Source organism: Furipterus horrens, unplaced genomic scaffold, assembly GCF_987537825.1.
Source record: "Furipterus horrens unplaced genomic scaffold, mFurHor1.1.pri manual_scaffold_11, whole genome shotgun sequence".
Classification (NCBI taxonomy): domain Eukaryota; kingdom Metazoa; phylum Chordata; class Mammalia; order Chiroptera; family Furipteridae; genus Furipterus; species Furipterus horrens.
This window is the reverse complement of record NW_028327181.1, coordinates 19,012,259-19,031,113: the sequence shown is the minus strand read 5'-3', so window position 1 is coordinate 19,031,113 and position 18,855 is coordinate 19,012,259. Positions and strand designations below refer to the sequence as shown.

The 18,855-nt window shown below is 47.4% G+C and overlaps 1 protein-coding gene across 1 annotated transcript in view; it reads left to right on the top strand.

Annotated features, from left to right (window-relative positions):
* The window catches only part of PI4KA (phosphatidylinositol 4-kinase alpha), a 99,927-nt gene that overhangs the window by 62,871 nt on the left and 18,201 nt on the right, over positions 1–18,855 (top strand). Inside the window, exons 23-33 of the mRNA XM_090292108.1 lie at positions 224–306; positions 4,691–4,761; positions 4,845–4,969; positions 5,565–5,646; positions 5,893–5,976; positions 7,068–7,157; positions 9,270–9,389; positions 11,958–12,050; positions 13,385–13,541; positions 13,795–13,922; positions 18,689–18,847. Of these exons, the coding sequence (XP_090148234.1) occupies positions 224–306; positions 4,691–4,761; positions 4,845–4,969; positions 5,565–5,646; positions 5,893–5,976; positions 7,068–7,157; positions 9,270–9,389; positions 11,958–12,050; positions 13,385–13,541; positions 13,795–13,922; positions 18,689–18,847 (1,192 nt within the window). The remainder of the gene's footprint in view (positions 1–223; positions 307–4,690; positions 4,762–4,844; positions 4,970–5,564; positions 5,647–5,892; positions 5,977–7,067; positions 7,158–9,269; positions 9,390–11,957; positions 12,051–13,384; positions 13,542–13,794; positions 13,923–18,688; positions 18,848–18,855) is intronic.

The window sequence follows — 18,855 nt, the reverse complement described above, 5'->3', positions numbered from 1 at the left end:
GTAATCCTTATATCACTAGTGGTGGGTTACTGGTTGGAACAGTGTCGGAATGTTATGATAGATGGTGGACATCACCCTTCAGAAAGTACACGTCAGTATCTGTCCCTCTAAATGGTGTAGGGCACCTGCTCATCACAGCCTCATCATTTCTGGGCAGTGTCAAGTCTGTGATAGGGACGGCTTGGATTTTTCAAAATTTACTCAAAGCTGTTCTCCTTGTTAGGGTTTTGCGCTCAACAGATCCTGACCGCTTCCAGGTCATGTTCTGCTACTTTGAGGATAAAGCTATTCAGAAAGACAAGTCTGGTAAGTTTATTATTATGGTAGTCTCGTTATGAACTGAGCTTTGATGATATGAAAAGGAATACTACTCCCTATTCTTTGTCTGTGTAGAGAGAAGAGTTTTATGACATACTACATTGGAAAGATCAGTATAAAACATATAACATTAAAAAATACATATTTCTGTGGTTCTGTCACTGCTGTAAGAGGCCTAAGAGCAGAAGGAAAATCACTCTTGCCCAACGTCAGTGCTCAGGTGTGCTCCAGCCCCCAGATTTCAGCCCCTAATACTAACCTCTACTACGAGGACCCTGGGCTCCTTGGACCTGGAGCATGTTGTTGCCAGGAAGCAGTCATGCCTTTTAATGTTTGAAGCTTTGAACATGAATACATCTTCTTATTGTTTTGCTTAAAAGAAGGCCACATATACTAGGGTGTATGTGTGTGTGTGTGTGTGTATGAAATATTTTTTTCTTTCATTAAGTATTTGTAAAGTAGAGGCATGTAGTTGTTTCTCTTGTGTTCAGGAAAGAGCCACACAGTCCAGGAAAGAGGGCCACACCTGTCTCAGAGGAACCAGGTAGAAAGGGCAGGTAATGGGCAAAGGCATCCCACCAAGTAGCCAGTTAGAAATGCTCCATTAGCCAGTGGAGAGCTTGGTGTGGGGCACAGCCTCTATTCCTCACCATGAGGGGCTCTTCGGTAGCCCAGCTGGTTATGAGGAGACCCCATTTAAGATCACGAGTATTTCCAGTGACACCATCAGACCAGCCAAAATGTCAGGGCAGCAGGCCAAGACCTGTGGGCCACATCTGATTGTAGGGCTACATCATTTCTGGGAAATTTTAGGAATATGAAAATCTTTATGAAACAAAGACTCACAAGTCTCGTGATGCAGATGCCCTCAGATTCTGAGTGCACAGAAGATCTGAGGTGTAACCAGTCCCAACTAAGGACCAGACAGAAAAATAATTGAAACTCTCAGATGGTGTAAAAATATTACAGTTACCAAAACCCTTGTGAGGGAAACCTAAGGTAAGAATAGTAATAAAAATAAGAAGAGATATTAAAATAGAGGCAGCAGAGGAAAAATGTTAAATGCATAGTATAGGCACTGTTTGACCACTGTTACTATGAGGACACAGATAGGTTTTAGTATCATTGTATTGGTCTGTGTGCTGATTTATAAGGTGTTTAAAAATTGAGACTCTGAAATATTAGACCTATTTTTTAATTAAATGCTTAGAAGAATTTGATTAATTTTGTAGTCATGTTTAAATAATTGAGGGAATTTAGTAGACTGGATCCATGAGTCTTTATTGATTAACTGTGTGGGAAACTATTTCGAGGAATGCTGACTGGTAATTCTTAAGATTCATAAATTTAGTGTTAATAAAGTACAATTAGTGAGGAGTTCTTTGCTCTCCAGAAGCCGTTGGCACTCTGAAGAATCTATCCACTCGTTCTTGCCAATGGAGAACTAATCCTCAGATACTTCTGGTACCATTATTTCCTTCTGTTGAAAAGTCAGCCTTGAAAAAATATATGTACTTTTTAAATCACCTCAGGGACTCTGAGATACTGCTTTGTGTAAGATCTCCAGTCAGTCCTTTGCAGACCACTTCACATGCTTGCACAACAGTCAGGAAATTAGGCGTGTGAATTATTTCTGCAGCTGGGAGCCAGTAGGGTTGGCAAGGAAAGTCAGTGTGAGGGTTCTGGGAGTTTCCTCTGCTGGCAGTGGGGAGAAGACCTGGGGGGAGGAGAAGCCTGGAAGAGGCCAGGGTGGAAGGTGCAGGCAGTTTCTAAGAAAGGAAACCTCTCTCACTAGGGTTGCAGGATATGGGAAAGGGGAGCCTCATGCTCAGAGGGTCTCACGCAGATAACCCAGGACCACCTGGGGCTAGAGTGGAGATGCTGTTAACCACTGGCTGAGCTGTTCATTTACTCCCCTCGTCCATCCACGCAGTGTTGGTTATTTAGCAGCTATTTTGTGCTAAGTTTTGTGCTGAATAGTTGGGTCACCCTAAGATTATTTGGAAGAAGAATAAACCACAGCAAAAAAAAATTGAGACTACCAACCCCTGGGGGCCTAACAACCTACCACATTTCACCAGCTCCTAATGAGAATATCTGTTGCCTTGGTCAGATGCCTCTGAAGGTAAATGTCTCACCTGTCACTCTCTCCTGGGCTCTGTTTTTCTGCTGCTGTGTCATGAGAGGAAATTAGGTTGTACTGGGGACCAGTTTGCTCTTCACAGACATTGTACTCCTCCACATGATTTCAGATGGAGGACTTGTTTTTGTGCTGAGTATGATACTTAAGTTAAGCCAATAAACACGCACCTATTAAGTATACTTGCCCCCTCCTTTTCCCTCCTAAAACAAGAGAACTGGGAGGACAATGTCTTTGTAGATATGTTATTCATGAATTTTCAGCACAGACCAGGAGAAAGGTTATATAAAACATTACCAGCCCCCAAAGGGGAGGGTTGGCCCCTCCTCTGTGCAGGTGTAAGCCAAGCCTCTTTGTGTTCAGTGCAGGAAAGTGAGGGCAGGAGCCTGCTCCTCACCTGCCAGCTACCCAGTTAGTCAGTGCACTGGTAATCTAGAGTTAACCTTCAGTGCAAAAGGGGAACGACTTTTCTAAAGTAAAGATCTCCTTAGATACTGCTGCTGCTACGTGATAATGGTTAGTATCTGACCACTATATCATTGTTATTTATTAGAAATTTACAATTTCAGTTTCCTAATAGCTATATTAAAAACTATTGCACTAAACATACACCCCCTAAACAAGATCTCACCCCTGAAACCCAGCCCCTTAGAAGGCAGCCTCTTTCTACCCTTAGGCATCTGTCCAGGTCATACCAACCACTTTTCATATTTCTGAGAACTGTTGGGGCCTGTTTATTATCATAACAAACACATACGAGATGCCTCTTTGTGTTCCAGATTCTGTACTGGAGAGGTGGAGCACCTGCCTACTCTCTGTCCTGCTGGCCTTGCAGCCCTGTCCTTTAGCCACCCTAGTTAAAGACACTGGATAAGTGGGACAGCATTGTGGAGGACGAGTTCACATTTAATACAGTTCTTTCTCATAGTGATTCTCACAGTGTGCTGTTTGTTGCTCATTAACATCTGCTTTATACCCCAGTAGCAGTGAACACACCCAGTGCCCAGATCTTGATTTCTAAATACCATTCTCCAATAAAAGAAACCAGGGCTCCATAGATAAATGGTTGATGCTGGGGAGGTTTGGGGCAGGGAAATACAAGAGGAGCCTGGGGCACTGTGCCGGAAAGTAAGGTCATACTAAAAAAAAGAAAAAGGATGTGGGCATGTCACAAGGACACGGGAGCCAACCTAAAAGAGCTCCAGGTGGCCAAAGCTAGAACAGTTTGAACAACAAAATAACTGTAGTATTAGATTATAAACCAGTGGGTGAAATAAATATCCATGAGTCCATACTGATTAGATGATTGAATTAAAAAAAAAAAAAAAAAACATGGGTAAGAAGGGAAAAACATTCCTCACAGAATTCTAATTACTAGAAGTAGAAAGAATGAGGAACACAGCAAACCCTGATGAGAGGCACAGTCACTGCTATGGATGAAACCCACTGAGCGGTGCTGGACAAAACTGTAAAGGGAAATGGGGTATCTGCATAACCTCAAGTACTTTCCCAAAAATATTTCTCAGTTACTGTGGTGGTTTTAACTTTGTCCACAGGTTCTCTTCAGGAGGTTGTGCTTAATTCCCCTCCCAGAGTGTGGGCTGGACTCAGTGGCTCACTTGCTTCTAAATAGAATAGAGTATGGGAAGGGAGAAATAGGAGCTGGACAGTGGGAAAGCTGGCAGATATCACTGCACCCAAGTGGTCAAGGTCAATTCAGCGACAGAAGATACTGATTTCACACACTCCCTGGTATGACACGAGTAAGCTCTGTGCCGTTTTCCCTGACATCCTGTAACCTTAGTCTAATCATTAGCACGTATCAGACTAACCTACATTGAGGGACCTCTTACAAAATACCTGTGTTCTTCAGAAGTGTCAAGGTAATACAAAACAAGAACAGACTGAGGAATCAACAGAGATTGTGGAGAGAACAAGGAGACATGATGAGTAATTGCCACGTGGCATCCTGAATTGGATTCTAGAACAGGAGAGGGATACCAGTGGGAAAACAGGAGAAATCCAAATAAAGCCTGAAGTTTAGGAAACAGTATCGTATCAATATCCGATTCTTAGTTTTGACAAATGCAATGTGAATGTCGGGAAGCTGGGTGAAGGGTGTATGAGAACTCAGTAAGTCCAAAATTATGTCCAAACAAAACATTTGAAAGTAGCTGGGCTTGGTCCCTCTATGCTGGTGCTTCTGACCGTGGAAACCCCTCCTTCTTTCAGGGATGATGCAGTGTGTGATTGCCGTTGCTGACAAAGTATTTGACGCCTTCCTGAACATGATGGCAGATAAAGTAAGCCTTGTCAGAGAAGCAGCTCATGTCTGCCAGCAGCACACTGCAGGAACCTAATGTACCTGTCTCTTCTGACTCTCCAGGCAAAGACCAAGGAGAATGAGGAGGAGCTGGAGCGGCATGCACAGTTTCTCCTGGTGAACTTCAACCACATTCACAAGAGGATACGGAGGGTGGCAGACAAGTACCTGTCTGGTCTGGTGGATAAGTATGCTCATTTTTCTCTTAATGCTCTTTGTGTGTACATGTATACACATGTGTAAACTTTAAACTTGGAAGTCAGAGCAGGATCTTCATTACATTATCCAGGAAAAAATGGAGTCAGGACTAAAACTTTCAAAGGGCAATGCAGCCTCTCACAGAATGTCAGTGAGTTTGCTACAGTCACTGCAGAGTCCCAGCCCTAGGGCCCCTCATTCAGGAGCACCTTCTTCTCCTCACCCCAGGGTGTCATGAAGATACTGCCATTTTCTTTTTTTGCCATGGTGTGAAAACATGGGGGAAGCCCTGGTCATAGGAGGATTGCTTGGGGGCCTGGGGGCGTGTGGCGTGGGCACTGCATAACCAAGACAGTCACGTTGGAAGCAGGTCTCCTAGGCCTGGGTCTGGTCCTGAGGAGTAGGAATGGCAGGAGCCTGGGAGCATTTCTGACTGGGTGCCCTGCCCTGGAAGCCTCCTGACCTCCTCTGACCCTCAGCTGGGCAGCCAGAGGTGGGACTCGCAGCCTCCTGAGGCTGCACTTTAAGGAATGTGGGTGCCCAGGCGTTTGGCTCCTGGACTCTGAGAGGTGGTTCTTGGTGCAGGTTTCCTCACTTGCTATGGAGTGGGACGGTGCTAAAGACCATGCTGGACATCCTCCAGACCCTGTCACTGTCGCTGAGTGCAGTAAGTGTCCCTGCCCACCATTCGCTGAGTCTAACTTATGCTGCAAGTGGTTTAATTGGGGGTAGGGAGCCCACATCCTACCCTGCCCTTCCCAGTAAGCCACATCAAGTTTGGAAGCCTGTCACAGACAGGACAAGTTGGAAGAAGGGAGGCAAATGCTCTGCCGATCAGTGTCCCTGGAGGCACAGCTCAGCAGGGTGAGTTTGGGGGAGGCTGTTGGAAGAGGGAGTCCTGTTGTGCTTTCAGGATATTCATAAGGACCAGCCTTACTACAACATCCCCGACGCCCCCTATCGGATCACTGTTCCTGACACGTATGAAGCGCGAGAGGTAGGCCCAGAGCGGTCCCCTTCTTAAGGGCCATTTCACTGCCACCAGTTGTGTCTGCTAGCGTCAGCATGTTCCACACATTATGTCATTCAGTCCCCAGCAGTTTGAGGTGTGAGCGGAATGGGCCCTATTTAGCAGTTGCTATGGTCACACAGTATGAATGGGTGTCAAATCACTCCCAGGTCTCTCTGCCACTTAGGCGGGCTGACTCTCAGCTCTTTTCTTGATTTAGCTGCCAAACAGGATTTCAGCTGTCACTTTGTAGCATCTCAAAGCTACGTGCGCAATCATGACTTTGAGAAGAGGTTCACTGCTCTGGGGTCTGACTCAGAGCCCTCACTGACAGATGGAAGCCCAGCATAAACAGGAGCTTCCCCCAGTCTGGGGCTGGTCATGTTTCGACATCAGGGCCTCTCAGCCAAACCAGCTGCCAATGGGGAGTTTCCCACGCACACTAATGAGGCCCCTGGGATGGCTTTTACCTCTCCGGACCTTCCTTCTCCTTCAGTCACTGACTCAGGACCTGTTGCACAGTGGCTGTGTGATGCGCTGTGGTGTGGGCTTGGCCACACAGTCTCGTACAGGAATTACAGACCACAATGTGTGCAGACTCCCTGCACCCAGGAGTCTTGGTGTTAGGGCACGGTCCCTGCATCTGTTTGCTAGGGCTGCCATAACAGTCTCACAGACTGGGTGGCTTAAACAGAGATGTGTTTTCACACATTTCTGGAGGCTGAAAGTCTGAGGCCAGGGTGTTGGCAGTGTTGGTGTCTTCTGAAGCTCTCTTTTTGGCTGTCTTCTCTCTGTGTTCTCACAGGCTTATCCGTCTGTGTATGACTGTATCTTCATGTGCTCTTTTTATAAGGACACTAGTCCTATTGGATTAGGGCCCACCCTACTGACCACATTTTAATTTAATCACTTCTTTAAAGACCCTGTCTCCAAATAGTTACATTCTGAAGTACTGGGGGTTAGAGCTTCAACCTGGATTTGGGGGCATACAATTAGGTCATAACTATCCATAGTATACTGGTGGCTGTCCTCTGACAGCCCAGATGCACTGACCTCGGGTTGATCACACCCTCTCTCAGAGCATTGTGAAGGACTTCGCTGCTCGCTGTGGAATGATCCTACAGGAGGCGATGAAGTGGGCACCTACGGTCACCAAGTCTCACCTACAGGTACTTTTTTGAAATCATCAAAAAATAAATCTTGATAAGCTCTTTCACACCATCCAAAGAGCTTTCTTTACACATGCTCAGTACAAACAGCACTAGTATGAATAGACAGAGACCAAAAACATTAGTGCCTGACAATAATAATAGAAGCCTGGGAAAATGATCTGCATTAGGAGCACCTTAGAGGGTAAGTGTGCTGTCTCAGGGTGAGGAGGGCAGGTGCTATTGGATCTGTGGGCAGGTGGACCCAGGGAACCACACTATACACACTAGGTGAGGTGCCAGGTCTGTGGCAGGACTTTGGGCTGCTTGAAAGATGGGTGAGGGAGACATGGTGGGCTGGGGGGCCTGGCAAGCCAGCAGCAGCAGCAGCAGCTCCAAGGGCAGGGTGCAGGGGTTGGCGTGAAGATCTTGAAGCAGAGTCAGGACCCGTGCCCATTAGAACTCCATCTGGGCTACATGTGTAGCTAGTTTATTTGAGTTCTTTCAGACCAAACCACTGGCTTATAAATGCAAATGCCTACAAGGTCAGCCATTGCTCTGAAGATGTTCAAGCAGAGATGAAATGATGCCACGACATGTAAGGGAAAGAGTCACCTTAAAAGGAATCAAAGATAAGGAAAATGCCCCTAGAAGAAATCTGGCTTAACAAAGAGGAGGTGTGTCAAGAGGAGCTTGTGAAGTCGACCTCAGCAACACTTGTCAAGATAAAGCTAGTTCCAGAGTATGATATTTATGGGTGTGGAATTGAGGTAGGGTAGAGCAGCTAGCTCCAAGAGCCTCGGAAGTTGTTTGGAAATGCATTTTACAGGAACGCATGGGTTTTGCCTGGGGACACTATAAAGTTCCCCTTCCACAAAGATGTTGGAGCAGTGAGTATGAAGATATGGGGGGAATGAAAAAGTTGGAGACTTACATCAGGTAGGCTTACCAGCAAAGTTTGACAAAGCTGAGCCTTGTACTTGGGCCGCTCCTTTAACTTGACAACGTGTAGCTGTTTGGTCTGTATACTATTCTACAGACTGTGGTAGTTCTCAAACTTCGTATTTGGAAAATGTCTGATTTCTTTTGGTTCATGTAAAAGAAAGGGACCTTATTTCCTAAGGCTTATAGTCTAAAGAGGAGAAGCTTCCTTTCATTCCTAAATGCGTTCAGTGGACATAAAGGGATCCATAGGGAGAGCTGTTTATTTTCTTCCCCCTGGCCTAAGAAGGAAGTGGAAACTGAAAGGCTTGATATGTCTACCAGGTATCCCCTTGGCCTCCCCCTGCACATCCTGTCTGAATCCGCGCCACTCCTGTCCAGCCCTCACTGCCCAGCCTCACCATCCCTGCCCCACCTGGGTTTCCTGCCTGCAGCCTCAGCCCACCCTGAACAATCCTCCCCATGAACCCAGTTTCAGTAGCAAATCTGCTCAGTACTTTCCTGCTACGCGTGCTCATCAGCCACTCCCCATCACCATGGATTCTGGTTAGGTTTCTGGGACTCCAGAAACTCTCCAAAACCGTTGGCATCCTTTTGTGTGTAAATGCTCCTGTGCATTTTCCTGAGGGGATTTACATGGGTCATTCTAAACAACGTTGCCAAGCACACAAACCTGACCTGCCTCTGACCCGGGCTTAACCCCTGCCTTCTTGCGCCTTGTACTTGCCACTTTAGCAGTGTACACCCAGGGATCCCCAGAGCAGGAGCCCCTTTCACACCTATGGGTTCTGTCAGGTGTGCCTCTACCCATGTGCCCCCTCCACCAGACCCAGGCACTTTGTCTGCACAGCAGCGCTGCTCGGGTAGAACTGCCTGCCTGTCGACTGCATGACTAGGGCTCTGCAGCTGATTCCCCAGCACTTGGCAAAAAGCAGAAGTTCACAGGGCCATGCTAAGGAATCAGTGGTCCTCTCACATTTACTGTGTGCCAGCCACTCTGGGGACAGCTTCGCCCTTCAAACAGCATGCAGCAGCAGCCGGTCAGAGAGGGGCTCTCACTCACCGAGGGTCCCAGAGCAGTCAGGAGGGGCAGACCCAGCACTGGGACCAGTGTTTGCTTCACTGCCTCACACCTCAGTTGATAAAGTGTTCCTTTTACCTTCAAAGTAAAACAGCATTTTTCCGTTTCAGGAATATCTAAACAAACATCAGAACTGGGTGTCGGGACTGTCTCAGCACACAGGGCTGGCTATGGCCACCGAGAGCATCCTTCACTTTGCCGGCTACAACAAACAGAACACAACTCTCGGGGTATGTGAAGGAGCTCCTGGGGAGCTTCAGCTGTGGGAGCCAGTGTTCGGGGAGGGGCCAAAGCTGATGTGTAGCTTTTCACTAAAGCCACCCGGGTACCCACAGGCCTGCCTGTCTGAGGGTGCTCCAAGTGTCTTGTCAGTTGATGGAAATCTTGTGAGACATCCCCAGGTTCAGGGAACAGCTGGTCAGTAAAGCAGACATTTCCTTATTGTGCTTCTATTTTGAAAATATGGATTGATGGAGGTCTAAGCTTGATTCATTAATGGGGTCAGATTTGGATTTCTATGAGTCCACATCCGTGATGGTTAGACACAGTCAGAAACATTTTATAGTCACGTTGATCTGAGATGTTGGTCCACTTCCCAATAGCTCTGTACTCAGCAGATGCTGAGCTGCACACACACGTCTTCAGCTTTATCTTGTTCTGCTCAGTGTTAACTCGGAGGACAGCACGTCCATTAAGTGGTGCTTTCTAAGTTAAATGACGGCCTAGGATCAAAGCACGGGGGTGAGAACAGGTGACCTAACTGGCAGTGTTGTGCTTTGGCGTCACCCAACCTCAGGGCCTAGTACAATTGGCTCTGTGCCCCCTTGGTGCCTCTTAACACTCTCTGGGAGGCGGGGTGGGGGGGTGAGGCTGCCTGCCTCTCTTTCAAAGATGTGGTATGGTGGAGGTGCAGCAGCTGAGCACCAGGGAGGGAGGGCAGCAGGACCACCCTGTGACCGCAGGAGGAAGGGAGGAGCCCTCTAGCAGAGCCAGAGGAAGCCAGTGTCTGTTTGCCTTGGGTCTTCCTCTGAGCGCTCACCTAGAGGTTTCTGCATTTTCTCTGAAGGCATTAGCATCCCAGACACAGGCAGCAGAGGCCAGGCTGCCACCCTGCAGGCCGTCCTGCTCTGGCAGGACCAAGTGGCATTGGCTCAACTCCCCAACCTGGGTCTCTCCGCCCATCTGAGGACACAGACAAAAGACAAAAGCAGGACTCACAGACTAAGAATGCATGTGACAACTTGTAGTCCTTCTCTAGACTGTAGCCAGCTGACTCGTGAGATTGATTTTGCCTAAAAGACTTAAATAGTATTCCTTAGAAAATCAGGTTTTGGTTAGCTTTTCCCTTTTCTGTTGCTAAAAACAAAAGGATACTTTTTTATGTTCTGACTGTTCCTGTGGTGGAGATCCTGGCTAGGTGTCCCTGCTCCATGGAAAGCAAAGAAGTCTCCAGGCCCCAAAGTGACCTCTCTGTCACATGGCACTCAGGGAGCCCTTTCAGAAACGTGATTTCAGGCCAGCAGGTCATGCTGCCCAGAGAACTGAATCAGAAAACCTCAGTAGACCATCAGCCGCCCCTCAGTGCACTGGGCGTGTGAGCCAGAACGGTTACCTAACGGAGGGGCTGGCCTGCCCTGTGGCCCACCAGTGCTGCTTGCTGCCCTGGGGCACTGTAGGCACCGTTGAGCCCCCGTACGGCCTGGTGAGCACAGTGAGTCTCAGGGAGGGTGCGTGATCTTCCCAGGGTCTCACAGCTGGTCAGTGGCAGGGCCAGGTCCCAATTGCCGGCCTGCTTGATGCCAAAGGCTACACTGTCTCCAAAACACATAAAGCAGTTTTAGATGACTTTAAAAAAAAAAATAAGCCAGTTAAAAAGGTTTTCTGTGACAATTATATATTTTGTTCCTGTTTGTGTTTTGGTTTTTCTCAAAATATATACTTTCTTTTCCTGACCCTCATCATCTCCCCCGCAAATAAAGTCTCAAAATTCCAACAATTGAAAAATCCATTTTGCTCAGTAGTGTCCATGCGTCAGGCAGCGGATAGGCCGTATTGGTTTGTGTAAGCGGCGCTGAAGGAAAACGTGGGAGGCGATGACGCACGTTGGCAGCTTCCAGGGACGCTGGGCGGGGCAGTGACCAGCCACGGTTAAGGAGAGCAGTCCTGGGACCTGGAGGCCTGCAAGGGCGGGAAGGGGGCCGGGGCAGAGAGGCTGAAGCAGAGGCAGTGCGGGGATGTGTGATTTGCACATATTTTCTCTGTTCTGGGGGTCAGCTGTCTCTGCTCAGCGTGCCCCTTTGCAGTCAGCAGCCAGTGCATGCCTCTGAGCCCCTGTGGCTTTTGCTGGCTCTGTCACTGCTCTCACTTCAGTCAGCCTCTGCCATTTCTTAAGGCACATGCACACACCAGCACCACCACAGGGGGGACATCCGTGACGATTCACTTCACAGCATTCCATGGCAGTTTTTGGCAATTTTCATAGCAAGGTGGTGATTGTTTCTGTTGCAGCGGCCTGTTCACCACTGGAGGTGAAAGGAATCAAGACACGATGTGCAGCTGTAGTACAAGCTGCCTTCCAGACAAATTCTTCATTTTAAAATATTTTTAAAGTCTTTTCCATGGGACATACCAGACTAAGGGTGTTCTAAAGTATTTCATTTTATTGACTTGCCAGCACTCAAGATTTTTAATAACCCTTGGATCTGAACTTGACTTCTAAATTGGACTTAGGTTTAGCCATGGTAAACATGATGAAAAAGTCGCAATGGTCTGAAGTGATTATTGGTCTTTGTCTGCAGGCAACTCAGCTCACCGAGCGCCCAGCCTGTGTGAAGAAAGATTACTCCAATTTCATGGCGTCCCTGAATCTGCGCAACCGCTATGCAGGCGAGGTACTTCTCCCTGTGCCCAAGGCCCTCTTCAAAGTGTCCTCTTGTTCTGATGTCAGTCAGCTCCTTCCCCACAGAAAATGAACAGGGAGTCTAGTCAATAGGAACTCACTCATTTTAGGTGGACTTGAAGGCATGGGACCCTGGGACCATCAGCACAGCCTGGAGTGTTTATGACAAACGCTCACCACACTGGCTACACTGAAGCATTCTATTTTAGGTGGTAACAGACATTCACTGAGTGCCATGCATTGTTTGGGGCAGTTGGTGAACTGTAGCTGTACCTACTGTTATTCCAACTTTACAGATGAAGAAACTAAAGTTCCCAAGATTAAGAACTTGCCAAAGTCACACAGGCACACAGGCAGTGCAGGATTGGGAACCACATATGACCACCATGAGGGCCTTTGCAACCACACCACAATTTATCCGAAGTCGCTTCACCTCTTGGCCCCAGTTTTCTGATCCATAAAACACAGCCAGCCTACACCATTTCAGAGGTCCCTGAAAGTTTGTCAATGGCCTGGTCTCAGTGAGCGGCTCATCTTCCCCAAGAGCTCTGCAATTTGCTTTTTCTAGCAGTCGCTCTTATCACCAGCCCCAGCAGCGGGCCCCATGCTCTGCTCAGCTGCCACTGACCCAGTGTTCCCAGTCACTGGGAATTGCTGTGAGCACCCTTTCCACATGTCTTGAATTCCCAATGGTAGTGGGAAGTCTGTACTGGGCGGTGGGTGGTGGTGGGGGTTACATATGATCTTTAAGATAGTGAGGCTGAACCCTGGCTCATAGCTCAGTTGATTAGAGCATCATCCTGATAGACCAAGGTTGCGGGTCTGGTCCCTGGTCAGCGCACATGCAAGAATCAACCAATGGGGCATAAATAAGTGGGACAACAAGTTGATGTTTCTCTCTCTCTCTCTCTCTCTGTCCTCCTCCTTACCTCCCTCCCTCCTTTTCTAAAATCAATTAATAAATTAAAATACAGTGAGGCTGATTTTGTTGAGTCACAGATTGAACCCATGTTCATGTGGCCCTACATGAGTCAGCTTCCAGGCTCAGTACTGGAATACAAAGATGATGAGACCATGTTCCTGCCCTCAAGGACCATCTTGAATGGTGGGAACACCAACACACATTTCTAAAAGAGAAGTTCCCAAAAAGCTGTGAACAGTGGTAACATCATCGACATGAGCCTTTCATTCTCTGCATCCATAAGCTCTAGTTTGGGACAGCGAAACATTCTTTGGTCCTGCCTTGACTGTGGCTGGGGGCTGCCAGGGCCTCGCACATGTGCCTGAATTAGATGATCCTCTGCTGACATGACATGCTTCTTGCAGGTATATGGAATGATTCGGTTCTCCAATGCCACAGGCCAGATGTCTGACCTGAACAAAATGATGGTCCAGGAGCTGAACAAAGCACTAGAGCTCAGTAATACTCAGCACTACACACAGGCCATGTTCAAGCTGACAGCGATGCTCATCAGCAGCAAAGGTAAGGGACCAGCACCATGGACCTCTGGGCTCATTTGTAAACAAATGTGGGCCTTCATCATCCTTAGTGAACTGGAGTTCTGGCTAAAGAAAGCTGGAGCTCAACCAATAGAGATCTCTGTGGCCTCTCCAGTGGGTGAAAGTAAATAAAAGGCCATTGTTGGCCCACCTGGCGCTGACTCTCTCTCTGGCCTGGGGAGGCTGTGGGTTGAGCCCATGTTCAAGGCTTCTGAACAGTGTGTGTTTGATTCCAGATTGTGACCCACAACTCCTTCATCACCTGTGTTGGGGTCCCCTCCGGATGTTCAATGAGCATGGCATGGAGACTGCCCTGGCCTGCTGGGAGTGGCTGCTGGCTGGCAAGAACGGAGTGGAAGTGCCGGTAGGACACTGGTGGTGGTCTGCTCTTGAGTGTGGAGCAGGGCAGGAGGTGAAGAGAGCTTGTCCTGGCTCCTCACTGATGAACTTGGAGACCCCAGGCAAGCCCCTCACCCTCTGGGACCTCAGTCTCCTTATGTGTGAGTGTGTGATATTGATGACTGACCCACAGGACAGTCATAGCGACCAGAGAGAATATGTTAAAACCATCCCAGTGGTTCCGAGAAGCTGTCATTCTTCCAAAGCTCAGTAGGGGGAGCCATTTCTCTGAGATTGGAACTCTTCCAACATCTAGTGGGATTGGGAATGGTTGTGTTTGTCCTCAAGGATGCTTCTCTTGGTCTGCTAATTTGGGGAGGAGCAGCCTTCCTTGTGTCCTTATTTCTCAGGTTTCTACTGGAGGGGGCCCTCAGGGAAGGTCATGTATGCCCTTTCAGCTGATGGAAGGAACACCTTAGAAGAGTTTTATTTTTCAAAGATACTGTTCATTTTCATGGTAACAGTGAATTTGACATGTTTTTTCTGTATTTTTTAACATCAGTTAAGTGATCAAAAGGGGTGTTTTTTTTTCTTGTCTCTTGAGAGAAATTAAAGTATTTCCAAAGGTAGAATTAGTATGTTCCAGGCAGGTGGTAGTGGCAGTAATCATAATACTTCATATTACTTTATAACTACATGGAGTTTGTGTCAGGAACACCAGTCAGAGTTTGAGGAAATGTTTCAGTTCACCTGGTTTTGTGGGAGTTTGCCTAGACAGGGAGAGGCACTGCCCCTGCTTCTCAGATGTCAGCGGGGGTCCTGGGCTAACCAGTGGCGCCTGGACCCTTTTAGAGGGAACCAAGGTAGGCACTGCGTTCTCAGCCTGGCCTGCTCCATTCTCATCAGAGAGTGTGCAGAGAGGGGCCGCAGGGGGTGACTGATTCCCATCACGAGCCAGGAGCAGTGCCTTGTAATGGGGGGCTGCGTTGCTGGTCCTGTGGGCCCTCCAAGGTAGTGAGCTATCAATAAACGCTTGCTGCTGTGGTGGGGGTGGCTGCTGTTGCCAGGCGGAGGGTTCTTCAGCGCCAGCTGTATACCATGGCCGTCACATATGCCCGGTTCCCCCCTGTCGTCCTTTGTGCTTTTTTTTATTATTATTTATTTTACTAATACATATGTTACACACCTTATAACTTTTTTTCTAGAGGTCAAAACCTTTCAAGTAAATTAAGAAAATATTTTTTTTAAGCTTTATACATGTATTCAAGTATTTTCCATTTCTCACTCTCTTCTCTAGATCCAAATTTGCAGTTGTTCTCCTTAAAGAACTTCCTTTGGAAATATATTCTCTCAGCTATAGTTCACCTTCATTTTTTTATGCATCTGGATATTTTTCCTGGATGTAGGATCCTAGGTTGGCGGTTTTGTTTTGTTTTGTTGCTTCTCTCGTGGTAAATGCATCTTCTATTGTCAGTTGGCTTGCATGTTTCTGGGGAGAAGTCAGCAGTGATTATTGTTGTTCATCAGTATGTGCTATTGGGATCCCCCCCCCCCACCTTTGGCTAATTTTAGGATGTTTTCCTTTATTTTTGATTTTTAGTAGTTTGACTATGATGTGCCTAGATGTGGTTTTCTGTGTATTATCTTGTTGGGATTCATTAAGCTTCTTAAATTTAGAAATTTGGGGTTTTTCATAAAACTTGGAAACTTTTAGGCCAATATTTCTTTAAGAAAATGTTTTCCCCTTTTTCTCTTCTTAATTTGGGATTCCAATTACATATATGTTGGTGACTTGATATTATCTCATAGGTCATTAATATTCTCTTCAGTCATTTTCATTTTTGTCCCTGTTTCATTTTGGTTCATTTTAATTGACCTGTCTTCCAAATTATTGATATTTTATTTTGCTTTATTCATTCTTTTATTAAACCATCTTACATATTTTTATTTTAGATATAATTCTCAGATCTAGGATTTCTTTTTCTTTTGTATAGTTTGTATTGCTCTGGTGAGAGTCTCTATACCTTCATGTGTTCTTTACGTCTTTACCTTTATATCTTTGAACATATGAGTAATAATTATTTTTAAGTTCTTGTCTGTTCTAGTATCAGGGTCACCCGTGAGTTGAATTTTTTTAACGTTCTAAAATTTCTGATTGTATACTAAGACATTGTATATAGAAAAGCAGTGGAGACTGAGGAGCACTGCTGCTTTATTTTCCCGGAGATTAGTAGGTCTTCCTTATGTTAAGTGGCTATAATGACTGTCACTGCCACCCCACCCCACCCCAGGGGCTAGTCTTGGCTTTTCACCCCACCTTCACTTAGATATTTTTTTCCAGCAAAATTAGGAAGATCAGTTATGGAAGGATTTTTATGTCAAGCAAATTGCTGTTTCATTTGGGGTCTTTCAGACTTGTCTCTTCCCCCTGCCATCACCAGTAACTCTGCTGGCTTCAGTTCACTCAGCCTTGGGCAGACCTCATACACCCACTTATACCCAGACCCAGCCCTGGCCCATGAGCTGCTAGGGCTTGCTGCTTCCCGGAGAAATTTGCTGTCTCTGGGAATTAGTTCCTCATGGCTTTCTTCATCTACCACTCAACAGTCTGACAGATATATGTGTGGTGTGTGTGTGTGTACAGTATTCATATTCCAGATCCTTCTTACTGTTAGGTTGGGACTGAAAGTCATCTGTTTCTTCTCACTCCCCATCTCTGCCTCTGCGAGAATCTGCTGTCCAAGCCAAGCAACACCCCATGAGGCCTTTCTACTTTTATTTCTGTGTTTTTTGTATGGTTGTATTCTGGTTTTTAATTTTTTCTGTTATAAAAGAGATATACTCGTTATGTAGAAGTTGGAAGGTATGAACCTAATGAAAAAACAAAAATCTTCATAACCCCAACTTCAGAGGCAGTCATCGATGCTGTCTAGATATCTTTTGCATTCATGGCGTGATAAAGAGCTAGCGAGCTTGTTGATCTCATTCAGTATGAGGACACTTCTCGTGAGGGTCTGGGGCCTTCATTCCACTAGGGTAGAAAAAAACTGATCCCTTGGTATGGTACTCTGTACTGGTATCCCAATCTCTGTAAATGCCAAACAAAATTCTTACAGTCATCTCTGACTTCCCTTTTCACAATCCCCACAAATGATCTTCAGCAAATCCTATCAGATTTACTTTTTACCAGAAGCTGACCACTTCCACATCCCGACTGCTGTCCCCTGGCCTCCTTTGCCTCACTTCTGGACTAACGAGGCAGCCCCCTAGCCTCCCTGCTTCCCCAAGGGTCCCTCTCCACGTGCACATGCAGTCAGACTAAGTCAGTAAAACATCAGGTAGTCAGGTCCCTCCCAGGTCCCAGACCTGTCAGTGCCACCTCGTACTCCTGCAAAGTGAAAGGCTGACTGGTTTCTAGGACCTGCAGGGCCTCTCTGCCTCCTCAGCTCCATTTCCCTCTGCTCCGCCCACTCTTCCCACTGCTGCCTCAGCCCTGGGGGTGTCCTGCTTTAGGCTGCAAGTGCTGTTCCCTGTCCGGCAGTGCTCTTCTCAGGTAGCCCTGCTCCTCCGTCTCCTCCAGGGCTGTCTTATCTTGCCCTGCCCACCCTACCCAGAATGTCACACATACACACCCCCATTCACTTTTCCAAGCCCCTCCATGGCTGTTTTCCCCTTAGCAGAGGTCAGTGTCCAGTTCTATAGCTTGCTTCTATTGTCGTCTGTGGCCCCGCCGTAGACTGGGTGGATGTGTTTTATTCATACTCCATTCCCAGAGCCTAGGATGCCTTCGCCCAGAGACAGTGACCGGGATGTGCTTCTCAAACAAATGAGTGGTTGTGCGGCTGTGGCCGTGGCTCATCGGTCCTAGCAGCCCTGCGGTTTCTTCATCTGCTGTAACACTTACATATCTCTGCAGGAAACAGGACTGAGCACAGTGCCACGAGGGCTTTGTCCTCGTGTATGGGCAGCTTGTTGATATCTCAGGCCTGTTGTATGCGACTCTGCCACCTTTAGTGTGCGGAGGTCGTCCTCACCCTCAGGGCCTTGAGATGGCTTCTAGGCCTCCAGGCAGAAGGAGGGCAGAGGCCAAGGCCACCACCACTCTCCGTGCCCTTCTTCCCCGGGGCCTCAGTTAGTTGATGCCCACTTGCTCATCAGTGCGAATGAAAATGTGGCAACCCCAACCAGCAGAGGCCTGGGTGACGGTACTTATGACAGGTGACTTGGCCTCCCACACAAAACCTTAAGGAAGAAGGAAATAAATACGGGGCAGAGAGCCAGGGCATCTACCCCAGACACCGAGCCTCAGTTGCCACCACCCTGCAGGTGGGTCTGGATGCCCTGGTGTTATCAGGCCAACAGGGGAGGCCATTCCCCTGCAGAACCCCTTGCCCAGCCCCGTGGCAATTGCAGACCCCACTCACCTCCCAGTTATTCCCCAGCCTGTGTAGTGGCATGAAGGCACCGTGCAGGATCCATATGGGGTGGAGAAAGAAAGTGGGTTCTGAAGCTGAATCCAGTTCTGCCCTTGCTCGTCAGAGGTCTGCTGTCACAGAGCAGTCCTGGCCACTGTCACACAGAATGTGGCCTGGCTAGAGTTCAAGAACGAGCTTCTCGGTTAAAAAAAAACGGCTGGGAAGTGGGATCATAGGCGATCTTTATTTTTAATTCATACTTTCCCTGGTTTTCTAAACTTTGTTCATTGAGCATCTATTCATTTTATAGTTAAAAATAATTAGTAAGCACCTTTCTGTGCTTTACAAGGAACTAACAGTCGTTGTGTACTTGCAGTTTATGCGGGAGATGGCAGGGGCCTGGCAGATGACTGTGGAGCAGAAGTTCGGCCTTTTTTCTGCGGAGATAAAGGAAGCAGATCCCCTGGCAGCATCAGAAGCGAGTCAGCCCAAACCCTGTGCCCCTGAAGTGACTCCTCACTACATCTGGATTGACGTATGTGC